Source organism: Symphalangus syndactylus, chromosome 13 (assembly GCF_028878055.3).
Source record: "Symphalangus syndactylus isolate Jambi chromosome 13, NHGRI_mSymSyn1-v2.1_pri, whole genome shotgun sequence".
Classification (NCBI taxonomy): Eukaryota; Metazoa; Chordata; class Mammalia; order Primates; family Hylobatidae; genus Symphalangus; species Symphalangus syndactylus.
Genome location: NC_072435.2, coordinates 75,680,456 through 75,696,366, shown reverse-complemented (window position 1 = coordinate 75,696,366; position 15,911 = coordinate 75,680,456). Strand labels below are relative to the sequence as shown.

General features: G+C 34.5%; 1 protein-coding gene across 1 annotated transcript in view; it reads right to left on the bottom strand.

Moving 5' to 3' along the window:
* The window catches only part of OTOGL (otogelin like), a 167,138-nt gene that overhangs the window by 32,232 nt on the left and 118,995 nt on the right, over positions 1 to 15,911 (bottom strand). The window contains exons 39-45 of the mRNA XM_055236519.2: positions 14,235 to 14,308; positions 11,149 to 11,326; positions 10,737 to 10,879; positions 10,144 to 10,167; positions 9,959 to 10,051; positions 7,704 to 7,893; positions 4,794 to 5,008 (exon numbers count right to left, since the gene is read on the bottom strand). Of these exons, the coding sequence (XP_055092494.1) occupies positions 4,794 to 5,008; positions 7,704 to 7,893; positions 9,959 to 10,051; positions 10,144 to 10,167; positions 10,737 to 10,879; positions 11,149 to 11,326; positions 14,235 to 14,308 (917 nt within the window). The remainder of the gene's footprint in view (positions 1 to 4,793; positions 5,009 to 7,703; positions 7,894 to 9,958; positions 10,052 to 10,143; positions 10,168 to 10,736; positions 10,880 to 11,148; positions 11,327 to 14,234; positions 14,309 to 15,911) is intronic.

Here is a 15,911-nt window from a genome sequence, read left to right as displayed (position 1 = left end):
TCCACGTAAGAAATCTGCAGTGAATTGAGGAGATTCGATGCCAAATATCAAGTTCAGCACGATGGTAATACTGTGTCTTCTCTACCTCCATTTTGCAATATCCAAGAACTATGTGGGTAAAAAGAAAATGCATTTTCCACTATTGTATGGACTGTGCCAGAGTTATTACTGAATCCTCATGACCAGAATGCAGCTAAAGATGTTGACTGAAGACACAGGCTACTGTGTATAGAATCCTCATAAGCTTTGTAAGGGTCTCTTTTAGTTTCTCAAGGAAACACATCTAGAGGCTTTGAGTACTTGAGAGTCTGAAAGTACTAAGTAGGTCCTACAGTCAATTATTTTTATCTTGTTCTCAAACTTTTTTTTTTATAATTGTGACTTTATTACATATATTTATATAATTTAAAATACTTAAGACCATAATATAATCAATCAGTGCATATGAATTTATTCCGTACTTTTGTCAAATGATAAAATTGAAATCATTTTATATAAACAATAAAAACGGACACACAAATTTTCTTCTCCACTGTCTTTCAAATACCCTATGAGCCAGGATTATATTTTACTCATTTAGCAGTTATTAGAATTGCTTGAAAAATTTTGTTAGAGGCCAGCCTAGGTCCCTTTTACAAAGTTCTGACATCAGCAGTGTGATGTGGGACCCAGGTAGTTATAGATACATACTTTGATAATTTGTCACTTCTGCTCTTCTAAATCTATTTCAAAGGCTTCCCTTTAACAACTAATAGATAAAAAAATAGTTTGCCTGATCTCTTTGTTTAACAGAGTCAATTGGTTCAGATTTACATTCAGAAAGGTACATTTGCCTATGCTTACATATAGATATTCTATAGAGGAGAGAGTGTCTTAGAGCATTGCTAAACTTTCCTTTTGACTTCACTTTGCAAAAGCCAATGCATATGCCTCAGTTTCTTCACCTGTGAAACAGGTATGCTATTTTGTATAAATAATTCTGGTTATCTCAGTTGTATAATTGCTTCCAAGCAGTAGAGGGAAGTATTGTTCTGGGTATTTCTAGAAAAGGCAACAGAAAGAAGTGAAGGTAATTCTGGCCCCTGGGCAAATGGGGAATCCCAGAAAAAAAAATATTTTTTTATAGTATTTTTAATTGGTCACTCTTGAAAAAAAATCTGCAAAATAAGCCAATGTTGTGAGTTCTTCTTTACCATTACTGTTAAAATAATCCATTTACATTATTTAGGTTTTACTTTTTATCTTTTCTTCCCATGATGAAAAATTATATTTTCAACTCTGACTATAAAAATATTATAGCGATGGTCGGGTGTGATGGCTCACACCTGTGATCCCAACACTTTGGGAGGCCAAGGCGGGTGGATCACTTGAGGTCAGGAGTTTGAGACCAGCCTCGCCAACGTGGTGAAACTCCATCTCTATTAAAAATACAAAAAATTAGCCAGGCATGGTAACACATGCCTGTAATCCCAGCTACTCAGGAGGCTGAGGCAGGTGAGTTGCTTGAATCTGAGAGTTGGAGGCTGCAGTGAGCCAAGATCACGCCACTGCACTGGATGACATCAGTGCCTGGTTGACAGAGCGAGACTCTTCAAAAAAAATATATATATATAATTAATTATATTATATATTATATATTGTATTAATTATATAATAATATAAATTAATATATAATTAAATATATAATTATATATTATCATATATATAAAATATACATTATATGATAATATATAATAAATAATATATAATTATATATTATAACATATATTTATATATTATATTATATATAATATAATATATAATATAAAAATATGTATAATTATATATAATATAAAAATATTATACATAGTATTATATATAATATAAAATTATATATTATTATATATAATATAAAAATATTATATATTATTATATAATATAATTATATATAATATATATTATATAATAATATATATTATATATTATTATATTATATAATATAATATAATAATATCTATTATATAGCCAATACCTTCTTTAAATTGATTTATATCTATGTAGCAGATAAAATGGCAAATTAACTTTCTTTTGTTGAAAGATATTCAAACTATAACACTTAAAAAAATTATAAAAATTTATCCCATCATTGAACAGCCTAAGAAAATATAAAAGCAAGATGTTCTTTGTGAAGAGAGTGATGGGTTTAATGAGGATCTTGATGGACAAGCCTGACTTTCCAAATGATTCTAAAACTAGTTCTGAAGAAACCTTTTGAGCCAAGATTACTTGTTATTTATAAAAATAAACAATAAAGCAACATATTCTAGTAATTATTCTTAAATTCTGCATGATTGGTTTTTAGATGTTACCCTAGGAATAGTTTTATGTGGTTGTTGATTTAGATTTTCCAACATAAGACACAACATAACTTGGTGCCCATTTACATTTCTACAATAAACAAAACCCACACACTTTAAGTAAGCATTAAGGCTGGAGTGCAGTGGCGTGATCTCGGCTCACTGCAGCCTCCGCCTCCCAGGTTCAAGCAATTCTCCTGCCTCAGCCTCCCGAATAACTGTGATTACAGATGTGTGCCACCACACCCAGCTAATTTTTGTATACTGGAAGATTATAAGGGAAAAGTGGAAGCTATCACAGACTAAATGGTATCCTGTGTTGCTTCATTATGCCTTGAATAGTCAAGCTGAAAGTTTCCTGATATAACCAACCTTTCAAGTTCCCAGTTAAAAACGCAATTTAAAAAAATCATGATGCTTTAAAAAGACAGACTAAAGTGGCACTGAATGAGTTTTAAAGTGTTTGCTATTTCTTCATGTTTATGTGCATGCATTTTAAAAATGTGAACATTTAAAACTTATTTTCATCCAAATCTCCATGTAAAACTGAAGTTCCACAAAGATATGCCATTTTTATCCCATGACTTCATACTTTTGTCTTTTCCCTCGGGGAACGCATAAGGCGGCATCAAAGGTCATTCACAGTGAGCTCCTTCCTGACTTGACAATTCCCTTGCTTTCCTTCCCTGACTCTTCCCTTCATAGATGTTGCACCAAACTCTTTTAACGTTTTCCTCACACGGACTTTAAACCAAACTTTCTCTTGCATATACAGTCAGCCCCCCTTACGCAGGGTTTCCGGTTTCCACATCCATAGATTCAACCAACCACGGATGAAAAATATTCAGAAAAACCGATGTGAGAGAGATCTGGCTGTGACATCTGTCATCCCACTGACTGCCAGGGTTGATTCAGCTGATCTGGCTCGCTAAGCAAGTGTTCCTTCCTCCCTCACTGCTCCATTTACGTCCCTCCTGAAGGTGTACATTTGGTTGAAAGGACGACCATCCCCGACAGAGGACCAGCCTTTGGTCAAGGGTATATGAGTAGCTGCACTCTCCTGCTAGAACCTCCAAAGAAGCTCTCAAAAATATTCAGAAAAAGAAAGTAAAAAATATATATATACAAGAATAAAAAATAATAAAGTTGTAAAAAATAATACAGTGTAAAAACTATTCATATAGCATTTATCTTGCATTAGGTATTATAAGTAATCTAGAGATGATTTAACATATATGGGAGAATTGTGTAGGTTACATGCAAATACTATACTGTATCTTATAAAGGGACTTGGGCATCCAAGGATTTTGATATCTGTGAGGGTCCTGGAACCAACCTCCCACTGAGGGACCATTGCATTGTTATCTCTGCCTGGAACTCCATCCCTCCCTCTTCTCTCCTAGCAAACTCATACTTTTAAACAATTCAAAGATCTAAAACTCTGGGCCGGGCGCAGTGGCTGACGCCTGTAATCCCAGCACTTTGGGAGGCTGAGGTGGGTGGATCACAACGTCAGGAGATTGAGACCATCCTGGCTAACACGGTGAAATCCTGCCTGTACTAAAAATATTAGCTGGGCGTGGTCACGGGCACCTGTAGTCCCAGCTACTCGGGAGGCTGAGGCAGGAGAATCACTTGAACCTGGGAGGCGGAGGTTGCAGTGAGCCGAGATCGTGCCACTATACTCCAGCCTAGGCAACCGAGTGAGACTGTCTCAAAAAAAAAAAGAAAAGAAAAGAAAGATCTAAAACTCCATGAAGTCTCCTCCAAACCTGGGCTCCTGTGTACCTCTATAATGTATATTTTAATGTATCTGCTCACAGACTTGCCTTCCTACTAGGCTCCTTGAGGGCAAGGAAAGCATCCTATTCATTTTCTATCACAGGAATCTAACACAGTGATTTCTATGTACTAGCTGCTCACTAAATTATAGTTAAATGATTCATGAAATACTGTATTTGTCCTTTGTCTTTAATAATGGATTTTTTAAACAATATGGATTATTTAAAATACCTACTAATCACTTAAACTCAGAAAATTAGAGACTAATAAAGACCAAGTAAATCGAGTAAGTGACAGATTCTATTACAAGTATATGCCTAAGAAGCCAGGATCATAAGGAGTTGATTAAAGCCTCACTGCCTTGGTCTTGATACTGGGTTATCAAACGTCATTGATCTCTGTTTCCTGGAGACATTTATTCATAGGACAAACTTTTTTTTTTTCTGAAAGCTGTAGATATAATTCTAACAAAGCATGAAGAAAAGAAATAAAATTATCCTTCTTATGTTTGTAAGCCTGTAAACAATAAGTGATTCTGAATTCCAAAGCATACTGACAGAAGGTTGGGGGTTTTGTTCTCAGTAGAAGAACATCATAGCAAGAACAGTAACGTATTGGCTTTTACTCTCAACATATCTAACATGAAAGTATTATTTATGGTTGCTTCCAACTTACTTTATCATGACATGGAATGAAAATTCTTCTATTTAATAAATCAATGCACTGGCTGCAATCATGCTCAGTACAATTCCTAACAGGTCTTCTCATTGTTACTTCAAATAATTTCTCAATTTCCCAGCTCTCAATAAATAATCCTATATCTTCCACATTTGTAATAATTGTGCCATTTTGCATCCTTAGATCATCATCCGGATCTTCATTGCAAATTCCTTGAAAGAATATATGACAGTTAGAAGAAAAAAACTTAAACCAGTGTAGACAGCACAACTAAATCGTTAAATAATTGATTTTAAATGAACAAATGATTTACTGTATGAGGTACCAAGTTTATGTATCCTTGAACTTTTACACTGAAAGAACTTTATAATTATGTTCTGATTTTTTGATAAAATAGTGTAGAACTAACTGCCTTAACCCAACAAGAAATAAATCAAAAGCCTAGAAGTCAAGATATATGAAGAGATCAGAGAAGATTAAGAAAGAAGACATTAATTCTGTTCCTATACTCTTCCATTACCACCACCATCTTCTAACTTAGTAACTAGTGGCCTGGCAAGGTACTTTCCACAGTAATGGACATTTGGTGACTAGCTCCCAGGCTTCCACTTCCCTGTGAAAACTCTGCCTGAAAATATTAAATATTTTTCTTTCAGGAACTATCACTGCTCCATCACCTAGTGCATGACATCATTCCAGGGGAGGGCTCTGATTGGCATAAAGGTAATCTTCACTCCCTTGCATTAGCAACTGTTCCAGGTAATCCAGGCATAAACCAGCAAGCATGTAGCAGTCACCTAGGCACATGAATTTATTCAACATAGGGACAACTATTATCAAGCTCAAGACTTGAACTGGGAATTCTAGGACACAGGCAATTTCCCTTCCTTGGGATGACATGACCTGTTGATGGCTATAATGCCTTGACCTGCTGCAGCCTCTATCTTCCTTGAGAAAAGCCAAACTGAGGATGAGCTTACTCTTCACCAAATGCAGTGCAGAGCCAAGGAAAGTAATGAGACCAGGTCTATAATCATACCTTACCCGAATCCCACCTGACTTTAAGACATAATTTTTCTTAATTCCCAAGACTCTGGGCTACAAAATATATGAATAAAAATTTTCTTCAAACATCAAATCTTAATCCCCAAGGAGATATATCAGGATGAATAAAGGTTGCAATGCCTCACCTTTGTAAATACACAGGGTACTACATGCAATTAAACATTAAAAAAAAAAACCTAAGTGGACTACATTGTAAAGGAGCTACTATTTTTTAAGTCTAAACTTTTCTAGAGAAAGCTAATTTCTAGTAAAAATATGTTTGCACTGCAACTTCAGTCACCACTCCAGACTTCATAGTGCTGTGTAGAATAAGATGTCAATATAAGCCTCTCATTCCAGTGTTCAGACTCTGTTTGGATAACAGTCTTACTCACTAGAAGCTTTTCAGCCAGCACCTAGTCTAGTGATCCTGACAGTACCCAGATTTCCCTTTAATGAAGCACACTTCTCTCATTGTGGAGGTCAAGGAATTTAGGGCATGAGCCCTGGTTAGTATAAAGGTGATCCTAGCCCTCTCTCTGCAGCGCTTAGTTAAGAATCCAGCTAGCAGAGTGGCTGTCTACATGAAAGCAAGAGCTAATAGAGAAGGATAAAAAACATAAAAATCAAACTGAAATAATACCCTTCAAAAGTCATAAGTTATAGGAGAAAATATGCATTTCCTGTCTCAGTTGTTACTCAATAATAACTATTGATTTAGTACATATACTCAATAATGCCTATTTCCAAATCATAACCTTAAGTCACCATAGAAATTTATGCTGTGTTTAGCATACTCTAAACAAGTGACGAACTATGAAAACCATTTTAGCAAAAATTTCCAAAAATGTTCAAATTTTTAAACAGAAAATTTGGATATTTTGTGTAATTTACTGAGGGCAAGGACTTAGCCACTCATTTTTGAGTTGTCAGCATCAAACATAATGTCAGACACACAATAGGTGACCCATAAACTTTTATTTAATTAATATTTACTGAGATTAAAAATAGACATATTTGTACTAAACCAACATTTATTGACTGTGTGTATTTATGTGTTGTGTTTACATTAACTTTCACATGTAATCCAAACAATCTTGAAAATGGATATTACTGTCCCCTTTTAAAGATGAGGAAACTGACATTCTCTTCAGAGCACACAGCTGTAAAGAGAATAACTTGTGTTCAACTTTCTAGCAGACACCAGAGCCACTATTCTTTTTATCTCATTATGTACCTACAGATATTTCCAATTTGTTTTCTTTGACTTAAAACTCTTTATATATCTGTGTAATACATTGCAATATTAAACCTAGACATAGTGGTATATCTAAGCTTTACATTTCATAATAAAACTAGGACAAATATTCTGAATAGTATGTTCTTTCAAGATGACTTAAACAAGTTTTCCCTGATTTCAAGCTTTTAAAAAAATTAAGAGGAAACACAGATATGTAAGCCTTTAAACTTTCTATGCCTCATCTGTATAATTTATAAATCAAGAAAACACTATTATCTACTTACTAGATCTTAAAATTAAGTGAGTTAAAGTATGTAAAATAATGCCTGACGCTTCATTAATGCCTAATAAAGATGAGCTAGTGGAAACACAAACAGCACCGTAGTAACAGCAGTAAGCACATATTTTCATAAAATACCCAAATTGAAGTGTTATTTCCTGCTTCTTAGCACATTTATGGAAAAATCATTGCTTCCTTCAGTATTTACATGGGAACTGAAAGTTAATATCACATCTCAAATCTGAAAAATGAGGCAACAGGGTCCAAAATAGCATAGCATGAATAGAAAAAAAAAAAAAAGAAAAAAAACAGACGAAATCAAGATTTGAAGGGCAGTGCTCACCACAAAGTCCTTCTGTGTAGGACGACAAGTTAAATCGGAAGCCAAAATGAATGTCTATGATTCCTGTAAGATGAGACCACTTTATGATTAGTCCAGCTGGAGTAGTAATTACATACATTGAACCAGAATCCTCTATGGACAGTTCCTGACTTGAAAAGGGCAAAGGCACAACAATGGAATCCACTTCTACCTAGAATAACATAAATACACCTGTTAAGAAATATTTACTTAAATATACAAATTAGAAGAATACAGATTATTCCTTTATTCTGATTTAATGTAAACTATTTTTTAATTTTTTAAAAAAAATGTATTTCTTACTGCTGCCACAGCTTCTCAGAACTTTTAAGGTCTTTATTGTTCCTTTGCTGTGCCTTGCTCTAGTCAATATTTGTTCTAATGTCATTGCCTTTCATTTTCCTCAGAATTTAACTTTCTTCTATGTTATGTACGCTTTTATGTCTGTTTCCTTCAGTCTATGTTTATATTGATAACATCATCTTTCTAATATGGATTTAAGATAATAATGTTATTTTCCAGATGTTTTTCTTAATCTGGATTATTTCCTTGATCTTCTAAATCATTGTTTGCTTAACTGCAATGTTCATAACAATCATCTGTCAGGCTTGTTAAAGCTCAAGATTCCCAGTGATTCTACTTTCCAGGTTTGCATTGGATTATAGACTGTATTTTTAGCATGTACTAAATAAATATATACCGTCTATACAGGTATTTGATAATACTAATGTAGGCAACCCAAGGATTACACTTTGAAAAACAGTGCTTTAAATAATGGCAATGACATGAAGCCATGAGGTGTAACTAGCAGCAAATTTACTGAAGTTATGCCTCACCAACCATTCAATTTCTCATTTTTATATCTTGTTCATACTGCTGTCCTCGAGCTGAAACATACTTTCTCTTTCTCTTCCTTCTTTCTACTTATTCCTTAAGATTTATCTTAAGTGTGACCTCCCCCAAAAAATACCTGTTTGACCTGTCTATAAACTATAAGACATTAAGTTACTCTTCTCTTTATTTCTATGATATCTTGGTTATAATTCTATCACTGTACCTCCTATTGCTTTCTAATCAGCAGATAATTACATTATGCAAATCATGCACAAGTATAAGTTACTTGAGATCAGGACCTATGTTGTTTTATCACGTTAAACTCTCACTAAGTGATTCTCAAAAATAACTCCTCATTAGCTTAATACAGTGCCTGACCAGTGAATGATCAGTGATGAGTTCAATCTGGGGCCAAAAATAAGTCCTTCCACCCAAATGCTCCAATTAATGATACTGACCAGTTTTGTGTTTACTTCTCACCCATTTCCTGTAAGTATATCAACCTCATCAGACTCAAAGGTATATGCAAATGCTATCATTCAAAAAAAGTACCTCATTTATATACTTTGTTTTACTTAATTAAACCTTTTAAATATCTTCTTACATTTTTAGGCTCATTTTAACATTATTTTTAGTCTAAAATCTATGGACCTATGCTAACAGGTGGAATTATTTCCAGAAAGTACATACTACCTCAGCCATTTTAAGAAAAATCTTTGCACATTTTTTTCATATTTTAGACAGAATAACTTAGAACTGAGTAAAGCACTGAGTTCATAAGGCACTCCTGTTTGGCAAACATATATTCCTTGGGATAAGAGTTTTTCCTGTAAAACCAAAAGGCTCCTTTCATTTTTTATAATGCATTTTTTTAATAATACATTGTGCTTCTTCAATTTATTTCAAAAAAGTTAAATTTTTTTTCATATTTTTCTTATTTTAGCTATCATTGACTCACCATAAACTTCATTATGTCAACATTTCAAACCCACTCCTTCCATCTGTTCTTCTCTTAATGGTCTTTATTCTGGTGTTCTTGACTACTATGCTTTTCAACATTATCATCCCTCTCCATATCATTTCCACTCTGTCTGATTTGAAATGTGATATTAACTCTGACACACAGAAAACTGGCCAATCACATTATCTCAGAGGTCGCTAGTGTATTTAACATGGTTTCTGCAGTTAACCTCACAGGGGAAAATATTTGCAATAATTGGCACATTATTGAGAGACAAATATAATATTAAGAAACACATTTTATATTGTCCATGAAATGATTACTATATATAATAACAATTAAATTCCATTGATATCCTTAATTTTCCCTCTTATTGGAAATAACTGTTTATATAATTTGTTTTCATCTAATGTGAGAAAACATTTTAACTTTGTGTTCTTACCTTTCTTGCTATCCGATTGACAATTATTTTATGTACGGATGTTGTCACATTTAACTTCTTGAAACAAAGTCCAGAGATTCTTCCAGAGGGAGCCTTAATTTGAAAAAAAATTAAGACTTTATGGAGTTAAACATAATTGTAGTGATAAACTGAATGAATGTACTAAACACTTTGCAAATACTCACTAGCTTTTTTAAGGAGTTTCCATTCTGGAAAAAAAGAAATACTTTTAAATGCATTATTTGACTTTTTAAAACATTATTTGGATTAATATTATATGCCTCTAAATAGATTGATATGAAAGGTTTTTGGCCGGGCATGGTGGCTCAGGCCTGTAATCCCAGCACTTTGGGAGGCCGAGGCGGGCAGATCACGAGGTCAGGAGATCGAGACCGTCCTGGCTAACATGGTGAAACCCCGTCTCTACTAAAAATACAAAACATTAGCCAGGCGTGGTGGCGGACGCCAGTAGTCCCAGCTACTCGAGAGGCTGAGGCAGGAGAATGGCGTCAACCCGGGAGGCAGAGCTTGCAGTGAGCCGAGATCGCGCCACTGCACTCCAGCCTGGACGACAGAGCGAGACTCCGTCTCAAAAAAAAAAAAAAAAAAAAAAAAAAAAAAAGAAAGAAAGGTTTTCAGAAATATTTCTGAAACATTATCAGAAGACCAATCTCAGTGAGTTCTTGAGCTCCCTCCTCCTATGAGAATCCCTGATGTTGCAATAGACATCAGCTATAGATTTATGACAAAATGACTGCAAAAATAAATTATGACCCACCTGATTCATGGAACATTTTTCAATATGAGCAACTATAATTTCACCAGGAATTCTTACTAAGATATAAGAAGCCATGCTATATAATGCTGCATTGTTTCCATCAAATGTAATAATGCTCAGTTCTGACAACATGAAACACCGACCTATAAAAATGGTGGAAAGTGGATTTAGTCTATTAACTATCTGCATTTTTAGTAATAATTGCTCTTTTTTAAAAAATCTGTTAAATTAGCCTCATTATGTCTGACAAGAAGCAACTCTAAAAGTTATATACTGTGAGCCAAAATCATAAATCAAATAATGAAAACGCAGAAACAGTAACTTTAGCTTGATGAGGTGAAAGGTTCAAAAAAGTAACAATCTCTCCAGATTAAAAAAAAAAAAGATCACCACTTAAGAAATGCTAACTTACAAGGACATTCCCACTCAGGGCAGCAGATATCACTGTTCACTTGAACTGGCCTTCCTCGGAAGCCACAGTCAGGCATTTCCACGTCCTTTGGGCAATTAAGGGACCAGTTGTATAACTGCCATTCCATATTAAGGCATATGTATTGGCTACAATCATAAACAGGATCAAATTTCTGAGGCTGTTAGCAAAAAAAGATTAGTGGGTTTTTTTCCATTCTCAACTAATGCTTTTAATTGATTTTTAAATTTCACATTCATATTGCCCATGGTGTACATTTATTGAATACAAAAACTTTTGAAAGATAAAGAATTAAAATTTTGCTACAACCTTTTATTGATGTACCCTTTCTATAATATTCAATGTATATTTAATTTAAGCTTTACCTTAATATTGATTGGATATTAGATTGTCCATATATTCAAACATCTGAAGAAAACAATGTTCTCCTGAATTCCCTAGACTAGTTATTTTGCAAGCAAATTTATAAAATGACAGCTGACCTTTCACATTATGTTGTGTAAAGCTAGTATATGAATATAACTTCATATGTCATAATGTCAACTTAAAAATCACAACTTAATACTATCTAAATATTTTATTAAAATTTTATATATAATATCAGTTTGACAGCACCTAGAGTGTATAATCATAATTTTATATGTAACTCACAATGTCTAGGTAAACAAACAATAAATAAATAAGCGGTAGATGTTTCAAAGTTTATAAGTCACATTCCATTTAAATTATGGTAATGATTATAGCAATGCTAAACTAGACATTTTCTAATTAACCCATTTCATTCTCATAACCCTCTAAGGCAGATACTATTATTTCATATTTATTTTGTAGATGAGTAAACAGTGTGGGGGTTAAAGTAATTTGCCCAACGTTTCACAGATAGAAGATAGTAGAGTCAGCATCTAAGTCCAGGCATTGTTACTTGGGAATCTATGCTCTTGACCACTACTCTTTACTGCATGTCTAGGGATTTCAGAATAAAAATTAACAACTATTTAGCACCTATTACATACCATACACTAATAAAGTATCTTTTTTCATTTGCTTCTCCCTAAATCTTTTGGATCAGTGTCTATAATTCCAATATAATATATGATTTTAAAAATAAGATTAAGAGAAATTACTAATTTTCTAAATAGTAAGACTCTTAAGTGAGCACTTCAAAATTTAAGAGTCCAATTTTCCGAAATTTTCTGTGTAAAAGTTGTACGACTTCTCAGGTATTGACCTTGTTTTTCATTTAGCCAGAAAAATGAAAGCGAACTATACAAGAGAACTATAGCCCTCACAGATATCTAAACCACCTAAAGGATTTTAGACCTGCCACTCTACTGAAACTCTTTTTAACAACGTCACCAACAACTCACATTGCTAAATCCAATGATCAATTCTCAGACCTCATCTCAGACCTATTAATATATTCAGTATAGCTTATTACTCTACCTTCCTTATAATATTTTTTTCCTTAGATTTCAGATCACCTGCAGCCTCCTACATTTTCTCCTATTTCTCTGTTTAACATTATTTGCATGTCTGTCACCTTCTCTCAACCTATGAAAGTTGTAGTGGCCCTTTTCACTTCTCTATCTGTACTCACTCCCTTTATTATCTCACCCAGTCTCATACCATTTATCCACTGAGAGTTCCCAAATTTTTTCTTAGCATGACCTATATATACTCCACATATGTCTGCCAAATCTGTATGTCCACAGCTTTTTGCTGTCTGTGAGGAATCTCAAGCTTCACACGGCAAAACTGAACTCATGATTATACCCATCCCAGACATTCACTCCCTAAGATTTCTCCATCCTGGGTGACACCAGCCCTTTAGTTGCTGAAGGCAAAAGTTTTAGAATCTTTGTTGCTTCCCTTTTACTCACACTTCACATGTAATCTTTCGGTAAGGTCTGTGGCCTCTACCTTCAAAATATATCCAGGATCCAGGTACTTTTCACCATCTTCACTGCTATCACCTGAACAAAGCCATCATCATCTCTGGCCTAAATTCCAACAATAGCCTCCTAAACAGTTCTATTGTCTCCTTACACCTTACCCACAATATACCAGCCAAAATGATCTTGAAACTACTCAGATGGTGTAACTCGTTGACTCAAAAATATACAGCACCTTCTCAAGTCATTTAGAACAGAAGCCACAGTCTTTACAATACAAGGTCTAACATAATCTACTTTATTGTCTGTGATTTTATTTCTTTATTACTTACTGGTCTCCTTGTCATTCTTTTAATACATTAGGTACATTCTTGCCTCAAGGCCTTTGCACTTGCTTGTCCCTCTGCCTGGAACTTTGTTGCCCCGGTCCTCTACATTGGTTCACTCTCTCAACATTTGCAGATCATTTGCTTAGAGGTTGCCTTATCAGTGAAGATTTTCCAACCATCTCATTAAAAACAGTATTATTTCTCTCCTGACCAGCACCTCTGCCATTTTATATAATTTCATTTATTTTGCTTACTGGCTATCTCAGAAACTCCAATAGCATGTAAACTCTGGAAAGGCAGAAATGTTTGCCTAATTTTATATTTTTTCCATAGGATCTGAATAGTGCCTGGCCAGAAATGGTGCTAAATAAATATTGGTTGAATGAATAATTAGTTTATCAGAGCAAATGGTATATTTGAAATAAGAAGATCTCTGTCCAAGTCTTAGGAGAGAAAACTACTAGCTCTAGGAGTCAACAACTTTTACCTTTTTTGCTTACCAGTGTATGTTTAACATCTTGCACAGTGACTGACATCAAGTAGATGCTTAATAAATATTTTATGAATGCCTGATTCACAGATAAATCCATACTAGATAACTCTTTATTAAGGAATCACTCTTAAGATCTTATTTCAATTTTGTTTTTCTTAGTGTGACCAGAAGCTAATTAATAAGAAATATCAGTTACAATTGTTTCAATGAAATGCATATTTCTTATTATCTTTTAGCAAGGATAGACTAGAGAACACCCCAAAAAAATTTGGTAGCATTTGGATATTGACACAGAAATTTGAGTGGATGATATATGGAAATAACAAAGAGCTGGAAGATATTGCCCAGTCATACCTCACATTCCAAGCCTGTAGTTGGTGTTAGCATATCAAACACAGTGATGTCTGATGGAGTAATTATTTCCAGAACTGTCAGAAATGAAAAGGTAATCCTCATTAGTGGAATGCATTTATCTTGTATGGAATTGATACGTGACAGAAACTGTGCTAAGAAATTTTATATAGATTATTTCACGTATTCCTTCCTAGAATCCTGTGATGTTGGTAATAATAGTATCAACATTTTACAGAAGATGAGGAAACTAAGCTGTAGAGAAGTAAGGCTGTTAAGTGGCAGAGGCAGAATTTGAACTTGGAAATGAATTCTGATTCCAGAAATTTGGCTTTTAATCACCATTCTATAAACACCTTCACTTTCTTAGTGGTGTCAACACAATTGCGTGAATAGGTAAAAAAATATTAGTAGTATCACTAACCATTCCTCAGAAGTTAAACATTTTCTTACATTTTGAAAATAAGTAATGAGGCTGACCCCTTGATTTGGGTGAACCTTGAGAATGTGTTCCTTGTGAGCAGAATAAAGGTTGATGTGGACCATGTGGAGACCCTAGTTGATGGGTGTGGTTTAGGGGTGACCCATAGAAAAGGGAGATGTGATTGGTAAACACATTTGTGAGGCACCTTCTAAAGGTGCCAATATTAGAGGTATCTCTAAAATATTCAGTCTGAAGGATTACAGAAGAGCCACAATGAATGGCTGAAATTATTCTCGGCCATAATTGCAGTGCCCATAGTTGGTAGTGTTTAAAAATAACCTCATTAGTTTCCTATTGCTGCTGTAATTAATTACCACAAATTTAGTGGCTTAAAACAACACCAATGTATTAGCTGTTTTGGAGCTTAATGTAGCCATTTCACAATGTACACATATTTCAAAACAACATGTACACAATAAATATATACAATTTTTCTTTGTCATTTTCACAATTAATTAATTAATTTTTAAACAAAAGAAGCCCTAAAATCAAGCTATCAGTAGGACTGCATTCCTTCTGGAGGCTCTAAAGGAGACTCTGTTTCCTGGTCTCTTCCAGCTTCTATGAACTACCTGGACTTGGCTCATGGTCCCTTCCTTTAACTTCAGAACCACAGCACAAAATCTTCAAATCAATCTCTCTCTCTTCCCCTTCTTCCTTCGCTTCCTTTTCCCTTCTTTCCTCTGATTCTGTTGTCACATCACCTTCCCTGACTCAAACTCTCTTGCCTCTCTCTTATAAGGACATTTGTGATTACATTGGTGCCACATGAATATTCCAGGATAATTTCTCTATCTCATGATCATGGCATAAGCCAGTCATCATCTTAATTTAGCCACTTGTATGGCCATATAAGGTCATATATTCATAAATTCTGGGGACTAAGACAGTGACATCTTTGGACGACCATTATTCAGCATACCACAATGACATTTTAAAAACTTTTAATATTTCTGACCGGGCATGGTGACTCTCGCCTGTAATCCCAGCACTTTGAGAGGCCGAGGTGAACAGATCATTTGAGGCCAGGAGTTCGAGACCAGCCTGGCCAACATGGCAAAACCCCGTCTCTACCAAAAATACAAAAATTAGCTGGGCATGTGGTGCACACCTGTAGTTCCAGCTATTTGGGAGGATGAGGCAGGAGAATCGCTTGAACTTGGGAGATGGAGTTTGCAGTGAGCCAAGATCATGCT